This window comes from Prionailurus viverrinus, unplaced genomic scaffold (genome assembly GCF_022837055.1).
Source record: "Prionailurus viverrinus isolate Anna unplaced genomic scaffold, UM_Priviv_1.0 scaffold_50, whole genome shotgun sequence".
Taxonomy (NCBI): domain Eukaryota; kingdom Metazoa; phylum Chordata; class Mammalia; order Carnivora; family Felidae; genus Prionailurus; species Prionailurus viverrinus.
In genome coordinates this window covers 2,525,293-2,550,047 of record NW_025927613.1, presented here as the reverse complement: position 1 = coordinate 2,550,047, position 24,755 = coordinate 2,525,293, and the positions used below count along the sequence as shown (strand labels likewise).

General features: G+C 38.1%; 1 protein-coding gene across 5 annotated transcripts in view; it reads left to right on the top strand.

Moving 5' to 3' along the window:
• The window catches only part of VPS45 (vacuolar protein sorting 45 homolog), a 66,614-nt gene that overhangs the window by 35,119 nt on the left and 6,740 nt on the right, over positions 1–24,755 (top strand). For 4 of the 5 annotated variants that reach the window (XM_047847901.1, XM_047847902.1, XM_047847904.1 and 1 more), the window contains exon 14: positions 5,576–5,707. In XM_047847901.1, the coding sequence (XP_047703857.1) occupies positions 5,576–5,707 (132 nt within the window). Of the gene's footprint in view, positions 1–5,575; positions 5,708–19,807; positions 20,677–24,755 lie in introns of those variants that run through there. The other variant, XM_047847906.1, reaches the window with a different exon arrangement.

Sequence of the window (24,755 nt, the reverse complement as noted above, 5' to 3'; positions counted from 1 at the left end):
CTAATCCACCCCAGAGCCCAGCAGTGTTTCCTAGAGAAAAAAATTGAATCTGTCAGACATTAATTCCCTCAGTGTCTAGCCCCCATTTTTATAAACTTATTTACATATCCCTACCTTTATGTCCTTCCTCCACTCTTAACGGGAACACATCCTTTTTTCCTATTTGGAGCTAATCACTCTGTCAGCACTCTTGTCTTAAGACTACTGTCATCTCCTGAGACCTTCCTGTGTTGATTCCCTCCTTCTCTTTCCCTCCCTCCTATATTTTCAGCTTCTCCTTGTCTAACTACTTACCCACAGACTATGAGCATACTCGGGTTTCTCCTATTAAACAAGCAGTAATTCTAAAGCCCTTGAGCCTGCGTTCTTCTCTGTCTCCTTCCTTTCACTGCCAGGCTTCTTGAATGAAATCACTGTCTTCACTTCTTCAATCCATGCAGCCTGGGTTCTTACTCCAAAATAATACACTAAGACTTTTCTTACAAATGCACATCACAGCAGCATGCACCGCGGTCTCTTTCAGTCCTCACCTTACTTACCCACTGTGCATTTGACACTGTTAACCATTCTGTTCTTGAAAGTCACTTGTCCGTTGGCCACTCCCTTCTGGTTCTCCTCCTACTTTTCTGATAGTTTCTCAGTTACCTTTGCTGGCTATTCATCTTTCTTAGCCTGTAGATGTTAAAGATTCCCCAAAGCTCTGTCTTTGGGTTCTCTTCTCATACTACACGACCTCCTTAGGTAGAACTCCTCGCTCCTGGATGAATCAGTCGGTTAAGCGTCCAGCTCTTTGTTACAGCTCAGGTCATGATCTACAGTTCGTGGGATTGAGCCCCATGTCTGGCTCTGTGCTGACAGCGCAGGGCTTGCTTGGGATTGTCTATCTCCCTCACTCTCTGCCCTTCCCCTCTCACACGCTCTATCCCTCTCTCTCTTTCTCTCCCTCTCTCTCAAAATAAATAAACTTTCTTCAAAAGTTAAAAGAAAAAAAAGAACTCTATTCCCATGGCTTCAGCTGCCACCTGTATTCAGGGAAATCACTAGGCCTAAATGTCCAGATAGATGTTTAGTGGACGTCTCTGTTGGGATGCTCCACAGGTATCTCCAATACATGTTTTTGTCTTATTTTCGGTAAATCAGTCTTGCTTGCTTTCTCAAACCTAAACCACTATACCTCGTCACCAAAACCAGAAAACTGAAACATATAATGTCCTCTCCCTTTATCCTCATCCTCCACATTTAATCATTGACCAAATTCTGAAGAGTCCCCATTTTTGGTGTCTTCTATATCCAGTCCCTCTCTACACTCCTGGTATTTCTTTAGTTCCATTTTTCACCATATCTTTCTAGAAGTCTTACAATAGCCTTTTGTTTCCCAGTTTTTCCTACCTGCATCCCCCAGTCCATTCTCACACAACTGCCAAAATTGTCCTTCAAAAATCATATTTGATCAAAGTACCTGTTAAAACCCTTCAGTGACTCCCCCATGGCCTAGAAGACTCAAGGCCTTCCATTGTCTGGCCTATGCTTACTTCTCCCTCTCTTTCTCTCACTATGTCTCTAATTTATCTGCTTCATTCCAGCCATAACAGGGGAGTTAGGATGAATCCAGTTTTTGTCCTAAGCAACTGAAAGAATAGACTGGCCGTCAACTAAGATGGGGAAAGCTATAGGTGAAACAAGCTTGGGGGAGGTTAGGAATTTGAACATTTGAGTTGAGAAATTTGTTAAACATCCAAGTAGAAGTGTCAAGTAAATAGATATTTAAGGCTGGCATTTAAGAGAGAAGTCTGTCTGGGCTGGAGACAGAGATTTGGGAGTCATCAGCAGAGAGATGTATTTAGAAACCATACAACTTGGGTGTGATCATCTAGGGATAATCAGTAGGCTCAATAGAACTTTCTACAGTGATGGAAATGTGCTCTGTGCTGTCCTGTAAGGTAGTCATTAGCCACATGTGACTGTTGAGTACTTGAAATGTGACTAGTTCTGTTGAAGAACTAAATATTAATTGATTGATTGATTTTTTAATGTTTTTATTTATTTTTGAGAGAGAGAGAGAGAGAGAGAGAGAGAGAGAGAGACTGAGCACGAGCAGGGGAGGGGCAGAGAGAGACGGAAACACAGAATCCAAAGCAGGCTCCAGGCTCTGAGCTGTCAGCACAGATCCCAACGTGGGGTTCGAACTCACACACTGTGAGATCACGACCTGAGCTGAAGTCGGACGTTTAGCCAACTGAGCCTCCCAGGTGCCCCCGATTATTTTTTTAGAAAGAGAGAACAAGCAGGAGAGGAGTAGAGGGAGAGGGAAGAAGAGAATCTTAAGAAGGCTCCATGCTCAGCGCAGAATCCCACACAGGGCTTGATTTCACGACTGTGAGATCATGATCTGAGCCGAAACCAAGAGTCAGATGCTTAACCAGCTGAGCCACCCAGGTGGCTAATTAAATGTTAAAAAACATTTAATTAATTTTTAAATGTTTATTTATTTTGAGAGAGCACGTGTGAGTGGGGGAGGGGCAGAGAGGGAGAGAATCCCAAGCAAGTTCCTTGCTGTCAGTGCAGAGCCCAATATGGAGCTTGATCTCACAAACCATGAGATCGTGACCTGAGCCAAAATCAAAGAGTCAGACACTTAACCCACAGATCCACCCAGGCACCCTTATTTTATTTTAATTAATTTAAATAGCCATATGTGGCTAGTGGTAACTACACTGGGCAAAGTAGATCTGGAGAGTAAGTGTAGATGAAGAAGAAAGGAGGACTAGTGACTGGGCTCTGGGCATTCCACCATTAAGAGGTCAAGGAGATGAGGTGAAGCCATCGAGGAACACTGAAAAATAGCAACTAATGAAGTAAGAAGAAAACCAAGAATGTGATGCCCTGGAAACCAAGTGAAGAAAGTATATTGAGGAGGAACAAGTGATCAACTTAGTCAACTTACAAGGACTGGGCAGCCTGGGTGGCTCAGTCGGTTAAGTGTCCAACTCTTGATTTCAGCTCAGGTCGTTCCCAGGTCGTGGGATCAAGCTCCATGTCAGGCTTTGCACTAAGCGTGGAGCCTGCTTGAGATTCTCTTTCTTTTTCTTTCTCTCTCTCCCTCTGACCCTTTCCCCTGCTCACACACACTCTCTAAAATAAAATTTAAAAAAAAAAAAAGGATCAAAAGCCTTGATAATACACGGTACTTGAAAGGTTGTGGAGAAATAGACACTTTCCTGAGTTGCTGGCGGAATGACATCTGTGGAGCAGCTTGGTGACATCTACCAAAGTTTAAAATGCACACTAAAGGGCGCCTGGGTGGCTCAATTGACAAAGCGTCTGACTCTTTGATTTGGGCTCGGGTCATGATCTCATGGTTTGTGGGACCGAGCCCCACATCGGGCTCTGCACTGACAGCACGGAGCCTGCTTGGGATTCTCTCTCTTCTCCCTCTCTGCCCCTCCCCTGCTCGTGCTCGCTCTCTCTCCAAATAAATGAATAAGCTTTAAAAAATAATAACAAAATAAAATGCACACTAGATCCAAGATAAGGGCAAGGAGCAGAACAGTGCACATAAAATGCTTTTATTTATGTGTATGTGCTATAAATATATATACATATATATGTAGTGTGTGTATATGTGTATGTGAATATGTATATGTGTGTATATTTGCATATATACCATAGATAATATCTATGAAAGAACACAGAAGATTCAAGTAGTAGTGTTTGCCTCTACACAAATTGAAGTGTGAGAGCACTCTGGCAGGGAGGAAACTCACTTTTTTTATAGTATTCCTTTTTGTGTTTTATACCATATGCAAACATTTATCTAGGTTAAAATAGCATATTTTAAAATAACAAAAACGATTATAGAATATATAATAGCAAGTAACTCCTAAAGCGTTGTAGTGCTAAGTACATCGTTTCAGGTAAGTAGACTTAAATGAAGTTTATTTTGTCTTAAAAAGTAAATTTAGTATTTAAAGGCATGATTTTAAGTTCCAAGTTCACACAGAAATGTCATGATTGACTCTCTACCTAATTAGTTGCAAAACAACTACCTTTTCATCATCTGGAGCCTCTTAGTGGGTATCTCTGCAATTCAGATTCTCAGAACATTTTTAATTATGGTCATAATATCTGATTCTGTTTCCATGAAGTGCCATAAGAATAAATACTCACTCAGCTAATTCCTTCATGGTGTTTTAGAAAGAGATGAACAGTGGGGCGCCTGGGTGGCTCAGTCGGTTAAGCGGCCGACTTCAGCTCAGGTCACAATCTCGCGGTCCGTGAGTTCGAGCCCCGCGTCGGGCTCTGGGCTGATGGCTCAGAGCCTGGAGCCTGCTTCCGATTCTGTGTCTCCCTCTCTCTCTGCCCCTCCCCCGTTCATGCTCTGTCTCTCTCTGTCTCAAAAATAAATAAACATTAAAAAAAATTTTTTTAAAAAAAGAAGAAAAAAAAGAAAGAGATGAACAGAAAGGAAATGTAGGTCCTCTTTTTCATGATTTATACATAAGCACATATGATTAAAGATGTTTCTGTTTAATTTTGTGCTATAATCTCCAAATGGATGCTTCTGCTTGATGTAGTTTTAAATAATGTGCAGTTAAGTCATTTAATAAAATTACTTGCCTACTGAAATTAAGTAATTGTATCTTCTTTTGATGGCATGAGAAAAAAACAAGGCAAACTTTACCAGTTTTGGAATGATATGGTCTCCTTCTTGTGAGTATCTACAGAAGGGACCAATAGGAGGTCCTTACTTTTTTCCCCCCTCCCCACCGAGGTCCACTTACTTTGTTATAAGCCATTCTGATAAAGGTTGGAACACATAAAACTGCACTGTGCTACCCACACAGTGGATAAGTGAGGCAAGTGACTGAGTTGATGTGTCAGTATCTCCAGTATCAAAACCAGACGCAAGAGTTTTTCATTTGTTTGTTTTCAGGGTTGGTTTTTTTTTTTTCTTGGTTTTTCAAAGGATTCAAGAACAAAGATTTTACAAAGAGGTAGATTTCCTAGAAGTGTCATTATTTATGTGTCCCAATCTCTTTTTACACTCAAAATACTAAATGTTTCTAGTTTCCATCTTATGGGAACATCCTAATATACCGGTACTTTCCAAAATACTTTAAGGTCCTTGGACAGAGGCCATTGTAATGACACTGTACTAAGTATTTGATAAAGGGCTTATATACGAAAGGAGTTGTGTAGTACAAGCATAAATTACTGCTATATTGATATCATGTCACAGTGAAGTACTCTGAAGCCTCTTGAATATAAAAGAATATTTCTACATTTGGTTCTAGCAAACACTATTGTGCTATTCTGAAATCCACAGCACAGAAATTATAAGACATCCGCTCATAAACAGAAAGCAAATCACTATTCAGCATTTCCTGCTCTGTTTCCTGCCAATTTCAGATAATTAAAACTTTTTTTAAGCCTTTTATTCTATTCTGCTTTAATTCTGCTTCTTCCACCAAAAATGAAAGATTTAGAAATTAAAACTGTGCATATCATAGTAACAACAAATCTTTGCCTTTTTCCCCTCTTATCCTATGATACTGACTTTTCTTCATTATTGCAGACCTCAGGATATCGTTGTGTTTATAATTGGAGGAGCCACCTATGAAGAGGCTCTAACAGTTTATAACCTGAACCGTACCACTCCTGGAGTGAGGATTGTCCTGGGAGGAACCACAGTGCATAACACAAAAAGGTAAGGGAGAACATTCCATCCTACAACTCTGTTCCCCTTCCTAGAGAATAAAGCTTAAATTCCTTTTATGTAGGAAAGGTAAGGTCAATGTTGAGTAAACTGCGCTAGACCAAAATGCAACAGTTCATAGAGCAATTTAGCAATTTAGACTTGGTGTGAAATGAAGGATCTATACTCCCATTAGGTTCATAAATCACTTAATTAGTTCAAGGGACCTAGAGTATAAGGACTAGCCTGTACTGTTAACACTTTATATTTCTTATGTTCAAAAAAGGAGAAATCTAATAGCCACAGACTGGCACTTTGAAAATACTAAAGCATAATCATATTGAATTCCATGAGTTTTTCTATTTTGTTTATTAATTACATTTATTCAATAAGCAGTAAGAAGAATACAAAGATAAATAAGATACAGATCCTACTTCAAGGAAGTCATTGTCTGTTAGGAAAGATAGAACATGAAAAAAATAACAAAGTAAGTGCCTGGAGAGACAGACTAAAGAGCCATGGCTTCTCAGTGTGACTAAGAAAAATTAGCAAATATTTCATGGAGAAGATAGTGCATAAGCTGAGCCATGAGTAGAAACGGACACGAAGAGGAAGAATACATTCTAGGCAGAGTTAACCACATGAACAAGTTACAGAAGCTGTAGGCAACATGCATAGGAAAAGAAGAGCAAATAGTCAACCAGCTGGAATGTGCACAATAAGTGAAAACGTTGACTGAATGCTATAATTGTGAAAGGCCTTGAATTCCAGGCTGAGAATGAAAATGAAGAATCATTGAAAGTATTTAAGCAATAGAAATTACAAGAGAGTCACAGTATTTTAGGAAGATTAATTTGGAAACTAAGGGTAGGAGAGGCACCTGGGTGGCTCAGTCAAGTAAGTATCCGACTCTTGATTTTGGCTCAGGTCATGATCTCACAGGTTTTGAAATCAAGCCCTACCTTGGGCTCATGCTAACAGGGCAGAGCCTACTTGGGATTCTCTCTACTGTCTCTCTGCCCTCCCCCCTCTCATGTACGCTCTCTCACTCTCTCTCTTAAATAAATAAACTTTAAAAAACAAAAAACTAAGAGTAGGAAAGATAGGAGGAGATGGAGAACTGTGGTATGATAGTTGAATTTAATGATGGGGCGCTGAGAGATCTATCCATGCTGAGCCAGGAACACATGGATACATCAGGAGTCATTTAGAGGTGTTTGTGTTCTTTTTTGTTTGTATTGCTGTTTGGCCTTTTAACATAACTTTTCCCCTTTATCATGGAAGTAATATGCATTTATTCTGAAATTCTTTTCATTCAGAAAATATAAAGAGAAAAAAAAGCTTCCATAATCTAACCATTGTTACACTTTGATCTTTCCAGCACGTTTTTTTTCTGAATTAAGTTTATTTATTTATTCTAAGAGAGAGAGAGAGAGAGAGAGAGAGAGAGAAAGAGAGAGAGAAAGCATGAGTGGGGGAAGGGCAGGCAGAGGGAAAGAATCCCAATGCAGGGCTTAAACTCACGAGATCATAACCTGAGCTGAAACCAAGAGTCGGATGCTTAACCAACTGAGCCACCCTGGTGAGACCTTTTTTTTTCTGAGCCTGATTTATGTGAGTGTATCAGCAGAAAGGGATATCTTATACATTCTGTTTTATGACCTGAATTTTGTAGTCTATGATGTATACATCTTTTAGTGTTAAGTATATAATCATTCATTCATTAAACAAATATTAATTGAAAGATAAGATTACCAGAGTTTGAATCCTGACTTTCCCTCTTACTGTTTAGGCAAATTACTTAACTGCTTTGTCAGTTTTCCAGAGCTTACTGGCCATTTATATAGCTCTTTTTGAATTGCTAGTTCATATTTTTTTTTTAAGTTTATTTATTTATTGAGAGAGAGAGAGCGAGCACATACAAGTGGGCACACACAGGTGTGGGGGGTGGGGGGAGGCAGAGAGAGTAGGAGAGAGAATCCCAAACTGGCTTCTCGCTATCAGTGCGGAGTCCAACGTGGGGCTCAAACTCATGAACTGTGTGATCATGACCTAAGCTGAAACCAAGAGTCAGATACTTAACTGACTGAGCCACGCAGGCACTCCTTTTTTTTTTTTTTTTTTTTAAGTTTATTTACTTGCCCAGTTCATATTCTTTGCCCATTTTACAATTTGGTTATTTTTTGCCAATGATTTTTATTAATTATATCTGTATAATTAAGGATATTGACCATTTGTTACATATTTTAGCAAATCTTTTTTCTTGTTTGATGATCCATTTGATAGTATTCACAGTTTTTGTATAAACTTTTTTATTATATTTTATTTTTACTTTTATGTAGTCAAAACTACCAGTGATTTCTGCCTTTGGTGCCGTTCTTAGTTCTTTCCCAGCCAAAATTATGTAAATGCTAACCTCTATTTTTTCCGTTTTTAGGACTTGCATTTAAAGTTATAGCTTTATAATCCATCAAAATTTTATTTTGTAGTAAATTGTGCGGTAGTTTCCTTTTATAATTTATAGAAATATATACTTGCATACTTCATTACATACAGAGAAGTGTATGAATGATAAGCAGACAGCTCAATGAAATATGACAAAGTGAATACAACTATGTCACTACTATCCAAACCAAGTCGTAGAATGTTACCAGCATCTCCAGAAGTCTCCCTTATGCCTCACGTCCCCTCCTTGTCACAACTCTCACAAAGTAATCACTATTTTGACTTCTATCACCACAGATTAGTTTTACCTGCCCTTAAAAGATATTTGTTGAATGAATGAAGAAACAGGTTAAAAGTAATCTATTTCTGCCTTTCTCACAAATAATACAAGGATCTTGGAATGATCAGAAGGATCTCTGATCAGCTTCCTCCCAACTGACAAGCTATCATAGTTAGCATTTTGGTTCCATCTTGTTTTTATAATTATGATTAATTTGGTTAATCATCATCATTATTTTTCAGTTGTCATTATGTATTTGCTTCCCCTGCCCCCCAACACTGGCTTTTTCACTCTGCTCCTTCTTTCTAATCCAATTTTCTTCTTATTAAAAACATCCTTGGGGCACCTGGGTGGCTCAGTGGGTTAAGCATCCGACTCTGGCTCAGGTCATGATCTCACTGCTCTTGGGTTTGAGCCCCGCGTCAGACTCTGTGCTGACAGCTCAGAGCCTGGAGCCTGCTTCAGAGTCTGTCTCCCCTGCTTATGCTCTCTCTCTCTCTCTCTCTCAAATATAAAATTAAAAACATTTTTAAAAATCCTTTAGTAGTTCTTTTAGCTACTAGTCAATTTGATTTTTTTAATAAAAATATCTTAGTTTATTAAGTTTAGAAATCCAGGTTGATAATTTACTCTCAGCACTTAAAAGTCAGAAGAAATGGAATATTATTTTTAATTGTTGCCGTTAAGTCTCCTTTCAATATAATTATTTTTTTGGGTTGTAGGCAATATATTCTCTGATTCTTTTAAGATTGTCTTTGATGTTCTTGTTTCAGTATTATGTATCTAAATGTGAATTTATATTTATAGTAGTTGGCATGAAAACTCATGTTTGGCAAAATTATTGGAAAATTTCTAGTCATTATTTCTTTTAACATTGCTGCTTTTCTGTTTCCTCTGTTCCATCCTTCTGGAACTCCTATGAGATATGTTTTGTCTCTTAACCTTTCATTTATATTATCAATTCATATCTCTCTGTGCTGCAGATCTGTGTAATTTTTCAGATCAGTATTCCATTTCAATAATTCTCTCTTCATCTGTGTCTAATCTGTGTTTAATTTGTCCATTCAGGTTTTAACTTCAAAGGTTATATTTTTATGTCTATAAGTTCTTTTTGCTTCTTTTTCAAATTTTCTTGATATTTTGTTAATTTCTTCTTCCCTCATGTTTTCAAATTCCTCATTTTTCTTTAATCACATTAATTCTATAACTTAAAATACTTTCTAGTTCCTGAGCAAATAATCTTTTATGTAAAAATAAGAAAGTGGGACATTTTTGCAAAAGCTTTAGATTAGAGTCTTCCAACTAGCCAGATTTGGTATTTCCTCGTCTGACCTAACAGTATGCTAAGCAGTACACTGAATTATGTTTGAGCTAATAGCCTCAGCAATAGAAGGTTCATTAAAATCTTGAACAGGATTGTTTGCTGGCCCTAACCAATGAAACTTTTTAAGAAGGAGGGAGTTACTATGGTAACTACCAACCTGGAAAAAAAATTAATGTTTGCAATACAAAAATGATCCAAAATCAGGTTTTTATCATTTATAAAATGATAAAATCATCAATCAGGTTTTTATCATATATATTTCATAAATATATAACCTCTAGTTAATAGATCGTGAAATTTATCATTATCAGTAAAAAGATAGTAGAATTTGTATTTCAGAGATCAATTATCATAAAGGCCTAAATAATCAAAAGCAACTTAGCTTCAGCTTTTAGTGGAAAGGCTCCATTTTCATGATGAACGTGGGCTACCTTGGGTATTGCTAAGCATGTTGCATAAGTCCACATCTCTTAATATATTTTGAAGTCTTGGACTCTCAGTAAGTGGAAAGGTTAATATTTTTTTAAATCAGTTTCATAACTGGATATAGTAGGGCTACTGTGAGCTGGCAATAAAACCTTCATTTGGGGGAGAGTAAGTTTAATAATCTGTTTCTGTAAATTGTTGGGGTTTAATTTTTATGAAGGGGTGTATTATGCAATTCCCTATGTAATATGGGGGTTATTTCTTAAGGAAGAGTCCAAAGAAATAAGTGACACACAGCACTGACCCCAAGAGTTCAACGGCACAGAAGTACTATTTTAAGAGATTGTAGTGATCAGGAAATAGTATACTTTTAGATGTGAGTGATGAATGCCCTCCTTTTATACTTGGAATCATGTAAAATGTGGTATGGGCTACCCCACAAGGCTATGGATTAATAGATGTCTCAATAAACAGGAAAGAAATCATGTCTCATAGCTGGGAGTGTGATGTGCTGATAGAGGAACTACTATCCCTCTAGAGTGGGAAATGCGTATTGCAGGATATTTCTGGGATACAGGTCACTTGATTTCCCTGATCTCTTAAGTAAAACCTTAGATCAAAGAGGTTTATTCTGTAGTCAGATACCACCACTTACTAGTTTATGATTTGGGCCAAGATACTTAATGTAATGGTAAGTAGGTCAAAAATGATCTCCTGCATCCTAGAAAATTACATGTAACCTTATCTCTCATGTAGCAATTTTAATAATCTTCATCCTGGGATACCTTCTATTTCTAAAAGACATCAAGATTTTTTTAAACTTTTTTTTAACATTTATTGCTGAGAGACAGAGAGAGACAGAGCACAAGCAGGGAAGGGGCAGATAGAGAGGGAGACACAGAATCTGAAGCAGGCTCCAGCTCTGAGCTGTCAGTACAGAGCCTGATGTGGGGCTTGAACCCACAAACCATGAGATCATGACCTGAGCTGAAGTCAGATGCTTAACTGACTGAGCCACCCAGGCACCCCAAGACATCAAGACTTTAAATGGAGATATACATTAGTTGAATCTGAAATTCAACTTGCCATTCAAAGTTATAATTTACGGGTGCCTCCGTGGCTCAGTCAGTTAAGCGTACAACCCTTGATTTTGACCCAGGTTATAATCTCACAGTTCATGAGTTCAAGCCCCGCATTGGGCTCTGTGCTGACACTGCAGAGCCTGCTTGGGATTCTCTCTCTCTCCCTCTCCCTCTGCCTCTCTCTCTCTCTCAAAATAAATAAATAAACTCTGAAACACAAAAGTTTTTTTAAAAAGTTACAATTTAAGTTGCACTTTCTCAAGTACCTTTTTTTTAATGGAGGTATAATTGATATATAACATATTAGCTTCAAGTATACAGCATGTACATTACAAAATGATCACCACAGTAAGTCTAGTTAACATCCATCAGCATATATAGTTACAAAAAATGTTTTTTCTTGTGATGGGAAACATTTAAGGTTTACTCTCTTCGCAACTTTCAAATATACAATGTAGTATTATTAACTAGAGTTTCCAGGCTTTACATTATATCCCCCTGATTTACTTATTTTATAAAATGAGTTTTGCACCTTTCAACTCCCTTCACCCATCTCACCCACCCCTCCACCCACTGCCTCTGGCAACTACCAATCTTTTCTCTGTATCTGTGAGCTTGGTTTTGTTTTATTTTGTTTTGCTTTGTTTAGAGTCTACATATAAGTGAGATCATACAACATTTGTCTTTCTCTGTCTGGTTTATTTCACTTAGCATAATGCCCTCAAGATCCAGCTATATTTTCACAAATGGCAAGTTTCCTTTTTTTTTTATGGCTATTATTTCATTGTATAGATATGCACCACATTCTCTTTATCCATCCGTCTATGGATGGACCCTTAGGTTGTTTTCTTATCTTGGCTATTGAAAATAATTCTGCAGGGTGCCTAGATGGCTCAGTTGGTTAAGCATCTGACTCTTGATTTGGGCTCAGGTCATGATCTCATGGTTCATGAGATCGAGCCCCAAGCCCGGTTCTGTGCTGACAGCATGGAACCTGCTTGGAATTCTCTCTTTCCCTCTCTGTCTCTGCCTGCACACATGCTCTCTCTCTCAAAATAAATCAATATTTTTTTTAAAAAGAAAGTAATTCTCCAACGAACATGGGGGTGTGTATATCTTTTTGAGCTAGTGTTTTTGTTTTCTTTACATAAATACCCAGAAGTGGAATTGCTGGATCATATGGTAGTTCTAGTTTGAATTTTTTGAAGAACCTCCATATTCTATTCCATAGAGACTACAACAGTTTACATTCCCTCAACAGTACATAAGAATTCCCTTTTCTCCACATCCTTGCCAACACTGGTTATTTTTTGCCTTTTTGATAATAGCCATTCTAACAGGTGTGAGGTAATGGCTCATCCTGGTTTTGATTTGCATTTCCCTGATGACTACTGATGTTGAACATCTTTTCATGTACCTGTTGGCCTTCAGTATGACTTCTTTGGAAATATGTTTATTCAAATCCTCTGCCCATTTTTTAATCAAATTATTTTTTTTAATGTTTATTTATTTTTGAGAGAGAGAATGAATGAGTGGGATAGGGGCAGAGAGAGAGGGAGGCACAGAATCCAAAGCAGGCTCAAGGCTCTGGGCTGTCAGCACAGAACCCAACATGGGCTTGAACCCATGAACCATGGATCATGACCTGAGCTGCAGTCAGATTGCTTAACCAATCTGAGTCACCCAGGCACCCCTAATTGAATTGTTTCTTTGTTTTTTTCATTGAGTTATATGAGTTCTTTATGAATTTTGGATATTAACCCCTTATTAGATGTATGATTTGCAAATATTTTCTCAATTCAGTAGGTTTTTCATTTTGTTGATGACTTCCTTTGCTGTATAGAAGCTTTTTTAGTTTGATGCAGTCTCACTTGTTTATTTTTTTTTCTTGCCTTTGCTTTTGGTATCAAATCAAAAAAATTATCATCAAGACCAATGTCAGGGAGCTTACTGCTTATGTTTTCTTATAGGAGTTTTATGGTTTCAGATCTTTTTTTAAATTTTTTTATTTTATTTTTTTTTTAGATAGAGTGCACATGCGTGTGTGCATGTGGGCAGGGGAGGAGCGGAAGGAGAGGAGAGAGAATCTTAAGCAGGCTCCACACCCAGCACAGAGCCAAATGCAGGGCTCCATCTCATGACTGAGGCCATGAGATCATGACCTGAGCCAAAATTAAGAGTCGGACACTGGGGCACCTGGGTGGTTCAGTAGGTTAAGTGTCCGACTTCGGCTCAAGTCATGATCTCACAGTTTGTGAGTTCAAGCCCCACATTGGGCTCTGTGCTGACAGTTCAGAGCCTGGAGCCTGTTTCGGATTCTGTGTCTCCCTCTCTCTCTACCCCTCCCCTGCTCCTGCTCTTTCTCTGTCTCTCAAAAAATTAATAAATGTTTAAAAAAAAAAGGGTCGGACACTTAACCAACTGAGCCATCCTGGTGCCCCATGGCTTTAGATCTTATATTCATGTCTTTAATCCATTTTGAGTTTATTTTTGTGTGTGGTATAAGATAGTGGTCTAGTTTCATCCTTTTGCATGTGGCTGTCCAGTTTTCCCAACAGCATTTACTGAAGAGACTATCCTTTCCCCATTGTATATTCTTGCCTCCTTTGCCATAAATTAATTGGCCATATATGCAAGAGTTTATTTCTGGACTCTCTGGTATGTTCCATTGATCCATTTGTGTTACTACCATCCTATTTTGATTACTATAGCCTTGTAATATATTTTGAAATCAGGGAGCACATTGTCTCCAGCTGTTTTCTTTCCTAAGATTGCTTTGGTTATTCAAGGTCTTTTGTGGTTACAAATTTTTTTTATTCTATTTCTATGAAAAATGTCATTGGAGTTTTGATGGGGATTGCATTAAATCTGTAGATTGCTTTGGGTAGTGTAGATATTTTAACGATATTAATTCTTTTAATCCATGAGTATGGAAGATCTTTCCATTTATTTATGTCTTCATTTTCTCTCATCAATGTCTTATAGTTTTCAATGTACAGGTCTTTTCACCTCCTTCCTTAAATTTATTCCTAGGTATTTTATTCTTTTCGATATAACTGTAAATGGGATTGTTTTTTTAATTTCTCTTTCTGATAGTTCATTATTAGTGAATAGATATGCAATAGATTTCTTTTTATTGATTTTGTAACCTACAACTTCACTGAATTATTCTAATATTTTTTTGGTAGAGTCTTTAGGTTTTCTGTAAATAATATGTCATTTGCAAAAAGTGACAGTTTTACTTCTGACTTTCCAATTTGAATGCCTTTTTTTTTTTTTCTTGCTTAATTGTTCTGGCAGGGATTTCCAATACTATGTTGAATAAAAGTGGTGAAAGTGGACACCCTTGTCTTGTTCCTGATCTTAGAGGAAAAGCTTTTCAGCTTTTCGCCATTAACTGTGATGTTGGGTGTGGGCTTGTCATAGATGACCTTTACTATGTATGTTGAAGTACATTCCCACTGTACCCACTTTGTTAAGAATTTTTATCTAAAATGGATGTTGAATTTTGTCAAATGCTTTTTCTGTATCTAGTGAAGTAATCTGATCATATCATTTTTTATCTTTCATTTTGTTAATGTAGTATATAAGCATCTTCTTTCTTTAAAACAATTCTTTTGTGACAACATTTTTCGATGATTCAAGTACTGGTTACAGTGAAGCAGAGTTCCACAGCCTTCTGTAGTTACAGCATTTGTTTCTATAGGTCCTGCTCTAAGTGTAATTGTGATCATCTTTGTTTAGGTTTAAACAAGATTTAAATCTTGTTTAAAAGATTAAACAAACTTTTTTTTAAGTTTATTTACTTTGAGAGAGAGAGTGAGAGTCAGGGAGGGGCAGAGAAAAAGGGAGAGAGAGAATCCCAAGCAGGCTCCACATTCAGTGCAGAGCCCAACACACAAGGCTTTATCCCATGAATGGTGAGATCATGGCCTGAACTGAAATCAAGAGTTGGTTGCTTAACTGACTGAGCCACCCAGGCACCCTGATTTAAACACCATTTAAAATAGAAGGCGTGTATTTGCTGCTAAGACACCAAGGAATTTTGCAGAAGCTAATTATCTCCTTAGCAACATTCTTAATAAAATTGCCTCCAGATAAAGAGAGGCAGTCAATATTATCTCCTCTCCATAGCCATATGAAGTTTAATATGAATTTTGATTTACTTTCTCTTCTCTTTTTTGTGCATAATGAAATACAAAGAAAAAAAAAGATACTAACCGGTCACAGGGACCTCTTTAAAGGCATAATTTTCATGCTTCTTTGCAGAGAACCTGCCCTAAAAAGGATCTGGGTAGTGGATTTAGCAGAGATCTGAACACATACAGGTGTGCTTTCCCTGAATGGTTAGTCCGTTGTGTCTCTGGGGTCCATGCAGGTTTGCAGTGTATACACTGTGGTCTCCTGTCTCAGTGTTTTCCCTTCTTATGGAATTAATACCCACCCCCCCACCACCACCACCACTACCAACTTCCTTCTTCATTTGTCTCATTAGTCATACTGACCTAATATACCCTCAATTGCTGGTCGGGGAGTGGGTGGGGGTCAAAATTTCAACTTCTAGGAATTGTATATGACATGAGTTGTTCCATAGCACAACCGAGATTTTCACCAACATCTGTGTGGAACAGTCAGAAGTCTTACTGCCCTAGTTGAGAGTTCTAGAATTCATAAATAAATATATATTGAACACATGAGAACAGCATAAAGTTCATAGTTCACGCACTCATTCAGCAAATAAATTCAGCTCAGTAAATGAGCATGGGAGATACTTCCGTGAATAACATAAAGATCCTAGCCCTTGTGAAAGTTACATTTTAATGCAGAGGGAGACAGAAATAAACAATAAACTTAATAAGTAAACTTGATAGTAAATCAGGTGACAAATACTATGGGAGAAAAAAAGCAAAGCAAGGTAAAGGGCAATTGGTATTGCATGGGGGCTGTGGGAGGTAAGTTACCCTCCTCAGCATGGTGTCAGAAAAGGCCACATTAAGAGATTTGAGGAAAGACTTGAAGGGGTTGAGGGAGTGAACCAAATAGGTGGAGGGAAGAACATTTCGGGCACAGCAGAGCTAGTGTCCTAAGGCACAGTCATGCAGTGTGTCTGAGGAGACAGGAGAGGCTGAGGAAAGGAGAGGGAGATGTGCTGTCAGAGAGGAATCTGGAACCTGACAGTGGAGGTCTTGTCCACTGTCTCGAGCACTGGTTTGCACTGTAAGTTAGCATTGAAGGGTTTGGGTTTTCTTCCCAGTTCTATTGAACTATAACGTATGAACCATACAATTCATCCCTTTAAAGTATACAATTCAATGGTTTGGGTGTATTCACAGATATGTGCAACCATTAGCCACAGTCAACTTTAGAACATTTTCATGACCTTAGAAAGAACCCCTCTCCCCCCCAGGCCTAAGCAACCACTAATCTACTTTCTGTTTCTGTAGATTTCCCTGTTCTGAGCTTTTCATGTAAAGGGAACCATATAATATATATTGCCTTTTGCGAGTGGCTTCTTTTACTTAGTATAATGTTTTCCATGTTGTAGCCTATACCGATACTTCCTTCCTTTTTAATGCTGCATACACTACATTGTATGCCTATACTGTATTTTGTTTATCCGTTTGTCAGTGATGAACATTTGAGCTGTTTCCACCTTTTGGCTGTTATAAACAGTGCTGCTATAAACATTTAGGTACAAGTTTTTATGTGTTTTGTAGATTTTTAAGCAGAACCGTGACATCTGATATTTTATCAGGATCACCCTGGCTAATATGCTTAAAAGCTAATATGCTCAAGAGAGGTATTATTTCTCTTAAATGTTCAAAATAAACATGTGTTAATAGAAAAATGCAAATTCCTAGGTGTATTTAAATGAACCATACCCATTATTTATTCACCTACAATAGACTGATCTGTTGTTCTTGTGTTTCTAATGCACATGATCCTACCTTGCAAATAAATGAGCATCTTGGTTAGGGATTTGAGCTGGCTTGTCTTATCACTTCACAAGTCAATCAATATTAAAGAGTTCTAGTCCCTGCCGGCCGCAATTGACACTTTAAGTTAGCCGTGTGAGCTGAGAGGCCAAGAACCAGATCCATACGGATGGAATTGTTCTCTCAGTAGAAGAAATCCCTCTGTCTTCTCGGAATTCAGGATAGAAGTGGAGGGGAACGGGGAAGCTACGTAGATGTATTAGCCAAAGTGCTGCCCTTGCCTGAACCCCACTTGAACTTGGGTGAAGAGAGCACGGTAGTCTCCAGTGCTGTCAGTTTACTACTTAAGAATTTTAACAAGGAGGAAGACGTATCCTGCTAGAAGGTGACCCCAGATCAACAATCCCTTTACAGCCAAATTCCCTTTCAATCTGATAGTAACGACTACACATAGTAGGTTCTCTGTAATGCTACCGGATTCAGTTAAACCCTCATTAGCTATACGCCTGCAGAATAATTAATGGTCCCATTTTTCAACTATTTTCTAACTAGTAAAGACAAATAAAGAAAAATAGGCTCCCTCCACCAAGTAGTTCATTCTCATTATAATGAAAAACTTAAGTATTAAAGTAAAAACCTTTCATAACACCACAGTTAGAATTAACCACTGTTAGTATTTTGGCATATTCCCTTTGGTTTTTTCTTTACCTAAAGTTCTTTGAGTTTTGTTTTCTTTTTGACATAATTAGGACCATATTGTCTATACAGTTTTCTACTTGTTTTCTTACTTTTAATTATATTGAGAACACTTTCCCATGTTATTAAAAATTATTTAAAATAACCTTAATGGCTATATAATTTCAGTTTCAAGAATATATCTTTAACCATTACTATTAGATATTTAGATTGTTTACAATTTTTATTTGATATAAGTAATATGGCAATAAACATCTTGTGTATTGAGAAACCCTTGTCCCATCTCTGATTATTTCCTTAAGGTAAGTGTGCAGTGAGGCTGTTTCAGTATTGCTTAGAGATATACATTGGTAGAACTTTTCCGGAAACCAATCTGTATGTATTCAAAGATACAGGGTTGACTGCAGGGCTCTTGTTGTTGAGGTTGCACTAGTTTTCCTGGCTTTTAAGAAGCCCTGGCCCAGGTGATAGAAATGTTCTGTATCTTGATTAGGGAAGTGGTTACACAACTGTATCCATTTGTCAAAATCATCAAACAACACCCTTAAAATTGGTACATTTCGTGTGTGTGAATTATATATCAATAAGAAATTTAAATTTTAAAAACAAAGTTTTGTAGTATCAAACTGACACTTTTTTCTCGATATGGTCAGAAAGATGAAAAAGTAATTTTAGAAGGAATAGTTTTCTGACCATGTAATTCAGTGTTTTTTAACGCCATTGTTCCAGAACCACCCAATATTAGCTAGTGTTATGATTCACATACTTGAAGAAAAATCCATAGCAATTCCTAAAAAGGGAGTTATGATGATACCAAGAATTAAATTTATTTAGCCATAGTATGTGCTAGATAGCACGTTATACCTGTGCTATCCAGGAAGATAGCCACTAGTCACATGTAGCTACTGAGTGCCTGAAATGTGGCTGGTCTAATTTGAGATGTGCTGCCGATATGAAATATACATCAAATTGCAAAGACTTAATACCAAACAAGAAATGTAAAATAATCTCATTAATAATGTTTTGATGTTGATAATGTTTTGGATATATGGGTTAAGCCAAATATGCTATTAAAATTAATCTCACCTTCCTTTTTACCTTTCTAATATAGTCATAGAACATTTAGAATCCCGTAGCAGTTCACATTTGTAACTTGCTTTACATTTCTGTTGGATAGTACTGCTTTATCCATTCAGTTTTGTTTAATTCTCGTAATGACCCAACGAGATAGATATTTTTATTATCATCAACTTCATTTTCCAGATGGGATTGAGGTTTTAGAGAAGTGAAAACCTTATCCAAAGTCATATAGACCTAATAGGCGACAAAGCTGGAATTGAACTCAGATGGTGTGTTTCCAGTCTGGACAACTAAGCACTCAGCTGAAATAATATTTTAAGATTTATCTAGCTATGATTTTTCTAATCCCTTGCTTATCAATATCACTTACTAAGTAGGCAGAATTTGTTTTTACCAAATTCACAAATATGTGAAGCTTTCTGCCTACTAAGATATGTTGTAAACCAAAGCAGGGGAAAAAATAGTACGAAAGTGAGGAATAATTAAGAATGAGATTTAAGACAGTGTTGCTCTTTGAATAAAAAATGGTTAACTTGATTAACTAGTTATAACTCTTATTAGTTTCATCACTACCTAAGATGATAATTTAAGGGTTGGTAATAATATAATCCTGACAGAGTAAGTAAGTTAGAGTGCAGAGAGTACTTTTTTTTGCAGAGAGTACATTTTAGGGCCTAGAAAACATTTGGCATTTTGGATTTCTGTAAATAAACGTGAAGCTGGGAGGGGGCTGATTATTATCTTCAACAGGTACTTTATAGATTTCTACCTAAACAAGTAACACTAGAAACTTGGACCTTCTCCTGTAACCACAAGTTGGTTCGATCTCTGAATTATTTACAGAAAAATTAGGATCCTGTAACAGAATTTGCATTTCAAAGGAAGAGGAATCCAGAGGACACTCTTGTTCACTTATGGGCATTTCAGGATCAGTTTTTTAAAAGTGTTGGAACCATCACCATCTCCGTAGAGATTCTAGAGGGAGTTACTTTGCTGCTGTGACCAACGCATTAAACACCATTGCAAGAGCTGTGGTGGGGTGTATTGCCTGTCACTGACAAGCATTTATTGAGCACTGATAACGTGTAAGGTTTTGTGAAAGGCGCTACAAAGAGACAAACATGGAGACATGTTCCATATTTTTAAGGATTTCAATGTCCAATGGGAAAATAAGCATATAAATGAATAATAAGATGCTTTTTGAAAAAACTGGATTTAACCAAGATTCAAATCTAGGTCTGTCTCTTGGTTCCAATTTATTTGTGCATTTGGAACATATATTTTTAAAATTAAAAATAGCTTTTCACTGCAAAATCAATGCATAATACTCGTAGGAAAAAAATTTAATACAGCTAAGCAAAAATAAGATAATAAAAATATCCATACTGCCACAATCCCACCATAGGAAATGTCAACATCTTGATGTATGTATAGCCTTTTGGACCTTTTTCTATTAATGTATGCACATATATTTTTAAACAAAAGGACTGTACTATACATGTACTTTCAATGAAAATTCCAACATATGTCATTTTTAGAGTGACTGAATAGCATTCTGTTGTCTGATTGTGCCCCAATTTATTCAACCAACCCTTTTTTGTTCATTCAGCACTTATTGAGTGCCTACTGTGTTCCAGGAGCTATCTTAAGACTACAGTGTTGTGTTACAGTGGTGGATAAAATTGTTTGGTATTAATTGTTTATAATTTTTCAATCATATTAATAATGCTATAATAAACATTATTTTATATGTATCCTTATATACTTGTCCAGTCATTCACTTGGGATAATAATTGAGCATATACTAGATGCCAGACAGTCTGGTGACTTCATTACATATATTATCTCATTTAATCTTTGTGATCCAAGAGGTAGTGTTGTGATTTCAATTTTAAAATGAAGAAACAAGAACATGGAGAAATGAAATAATTTGCCTTAGGTCATACGACAAGGAAGTGCAAACCTGTAAATCAAGTTCAAATTTGTGTGATCCTAGATTCATGCACTGCTAGCAATGTTAAGGTGAAATTACTGCCTCCAAGAGCATAAATTTTTTTTTTGTTTGTTTTTACTTTTTTTTTAGTAAGCTGTATACCCACCATGGGGCTTGAATTCACAACCCTGAGATCAAGAGTCACAGAACATAAATATTTTAAAAAAAATTTTTTTAGTGCTTATTTATTTTTGAGAGTGAGAGAGAGAGACAGAGTGTGAGAGGGGCAGGGGCAGAGAGAGAGGGAGACACAGAATCTGAAGCAGGCTCCAGGCTCTGGGCTGTCAGCACAGACCCCATCGTGGGGCTCAAATTCACAGGCCATGAGATCACGACCTGAGATGAAGACGGATGACCAACCGACTGAGCCACCCAGGCACCCCAAATATTTTTAAGATGCTAAATTACTAATTTTCCAGCCACAAAGATTTTATTACCAGTTTAACCTTCACGTCATGTCCATGCAACACTGAGGTTAGGTGCACTTGATTCTTTAAACTTAAAAATCTTCAATTCTTGGAATGCCTGGCTGGCTCAGTCTCTTGATCTCAGGGTCGGGAGTTCAAGCCCCATGTTGGATGAGGAGCCTGCTTAAAAAAAAAAAAAAAAAACTATCAAAAATCATCAATTTGTATGGAGGTTGGTTAAAAAAAAAAAAACTTCAACTCAAATCAGAGAAAGAAGAAAGAAGCAGATAAACGTTGTGAAGTTGAGAAACCAATAAATGAGAGAGACACAAATAGAGACAAGAGAGTCAGAGGGAGATACTGACCCCCTTCTCCCTCCCATCGCTTCAGCTTACCCCCAGCCCCACGCCATCTAATACACCTTTTTCTTTTACATAAGCTTGTTTGAATAGTTTCTGTTTCTTTTAGTCAGGATGTTGCATTTTAGAAAAATGTTCTCGTCATTTACAAGTTTATAGGATATGCCTTTTTGTGTAGTGTGTAAGACCCAATCTGTATTTGCATATTTGTTTTGGGATTTGTTGGGTTAAACAATAGAAAGTTAAAAATAGAAGGAAAAGTTCAAAACTTCTAACTCTGTGTAGTGACACAAAAGTGACCTGTTTACTTCATATATTATCTACATTTCTTTTTTTTTAAGTTTATTTATTCATTTTTAGAAAGAGAGAGGGAGAGAGAGAATCCCAGGCAGACTCCAGGCTGTCAGCGCAGATCTTGATGTGGGGCTCGATCTCAAGAACCGTGAGATCACGACCTTGATCATGATCAAGAGTCGGATGCTTAACCGACTGAGCCACCCAGGCACCCTTATGATCTACAGTTCTGTTTTTTATGATAAAAAATACTGAAATGTTCTACAGATTCTTAAAAGTTATCAATTTGACGTCACTGAGATTATTAAATACTCAAGTAGTTGATTATTGTCAGCACAGCCCTGAGTTGTCTTTCCTCTGCCAAAACTCTGTTACCTTCCCCAGCTGAGTGATGTATCCACCAAGAGACCTGTTCTTTCACAGGGATTGTCATTAGAGCCTCTGGGGTTGAATGGGACCTGTGATTTACACATCACTTTTTGGTACCTTTCATCTTTTAAAAGACAGTACAGGGGTTCCTGGGTGACTCAGACTCTTGATTTCAGCTCAGGTCATGATCCCAGTTGGACTCTGCGTGGGGCTCCACGTTGAGCGTGGAACCTGCTTAAGATTCTGTCTCTCCCTTTGCCCCTCTGCCCCACTGAGGCATGCTCCCTCTCTTAAAAAAAAAAAAGGCAGTTTCACCTAGCAGTTAAGAGCATGGACTCCAGTGCCAAGACTACCTTTTTAAATCCCAGTTTTGCCATGTGTCCACTTATATGACTTTATGCAAATTATTTAACCTTTTTGTGCCTCAGTGTTTCAGCTGTAAAATGGAGGTCCATAATGGCTCTTTCACATCACTGTGGTGATGAACGGATAATAGAACATATATGAAATGCTTGCAGGAGAATCTGGCGTGGGGGAAGCAGTCAATAGCTGTTACTTGCTGCTGCTGCTGCTGCTGCTGCTGCTGCTGCTGCTGCTACTGTTAACTGCTCTTCTATTTGGGGAACTCTGGATATTCATCATCAACCACCTCTGCCGTCACCCATACTTCAATCACTTGTTTTGAAACCCTTCAAGAGCAGAATTCTGTTATTATCCCAAGTAGGAATACACCAGGGCAGTGATAAAATTTACTATGAAGGTAGTAGCCCAGCTGCCAGATGACCTTTGTGTTGTGGTCTGTGAGGACAAAAATGTTTAGTAGCTCAGGTTCCGTTTGTGCTCACTTAAAATGTCCCCTTTGAGGCTCCCAGTCAGCACCTGTGTAATTAATAGGCCAGCACAGAGCCTTCCACAGCCATGCTTGCTGCAGGCAGGTTATTTGGGGCTTTGCTTCTTGTATTTTTTTGTGGTGGTCCCCATCCTACTCCTGTAGTTGTGGTTGCTTTGAGAAATTGATGTGGTCTTGAATGTTCCCAGTGGTGAGAAAGTGTATCTCTAGCTCTTTTGGTTTTCGGTTGATAACCTCCTTTCAGGCCCCTGTATAACTGATATTACAGGCAGTTGTGTCCCTGAGGAGTGTGTTTTCTGCCATGTGGACTCCAAGGGTAGTCCTTTCTCCTCACACAGCCCTCCAGTGAATGATATACGCACAATGCTGGCTACAGGCAGAATCCCACTGCTGGCTTTTGTCCTCTTTCTTCTCAGTGAGACAATAAAGCCAAGGGCTCCTGTTTATTTGTTTTCTTTTGCTTTGCTTTTAGGGTTTTGGTTTTTTTCCCCCATAAGTCAGGTATCTAGTGCTAATGTGGGAACTGGGAAGGAGAAGCTATGTTTTTTAATAGGCAGTTACATTGTTTGTAAGAAAGTGTCAATTCCTCAGTGGAAGTGGTTATAATCAAGGAAATATTTTGTCTTAATTCAGTGTTTCCCAAGGTCTGTCCTATAGAAAATGTGTTTGGCATTTGTTTAGTATTGATAGGTATTCCACTAAAAAAGGATTCTATAGCCAACTAAGTTTAGAAAATAAACTTAGTTTATTGGGCGCCTGAGTGGCTCAACAGGTTAAGTGTCCAACTTCAGCTCAGGTCACGATCTCATGGTTTGTGAGTTTGAGCCCCGTGTCGGGCTCTGTGCTGTCAGCTCGGAGCCTGGAGCCTGCTCCAGATTCTGTGTTTCCCTCTCTCTCCACCTCTTCCTGCATGCTCTCTCTCTGTCTCTCTGTCTGTCTGTCTGTCTGTCTCTCTCTCTCTCTCTGTCTCTTTCAAAAATAAATAAACAGTAAAATTTTTAAAGAAAATACTGCCTCCAGGGCGCCTGGGTGGCTCAGTCAGTTGAGCGTCACACTCTTGATTTCTGCTCAGGTTGTGGGATCGAGCCCCGCATTGTCAAGCTCACACTGACTGGGCATGCCGCAGAGCCTGCTTCGGATTCTCTCTCTCTCTCTCTCTCTCTCTCTCTCTCTCTCTCTGCCCCTCCCCCGCTAGTTCCATCTGTCCTGTCCCCTGGGACCAGTGTTCCTAGCCTAGCTCAGCCCCCCTCATAGGCACCCGGTCTTATCCCTCACCTGCTCCAGGATATGACTCCAAACTGGCTCCTCTCTCCTCAATCAGTTTTTCCCACTCTAGTGGATCATTCATAGAAACTTACTGACTTTCCCCCACCCTTAAAAACCCTCCGGTAGCCTCCTATCTCTTTCCAGTTCCCGTATCATTTCTCTGTTCTCTTTTGTAGCACAATTCTTGAAGAACTCTTTATAGTCACTGTCCCTGATTCCTCTCCTGACATATTCTCTTGAACCCACATATTCT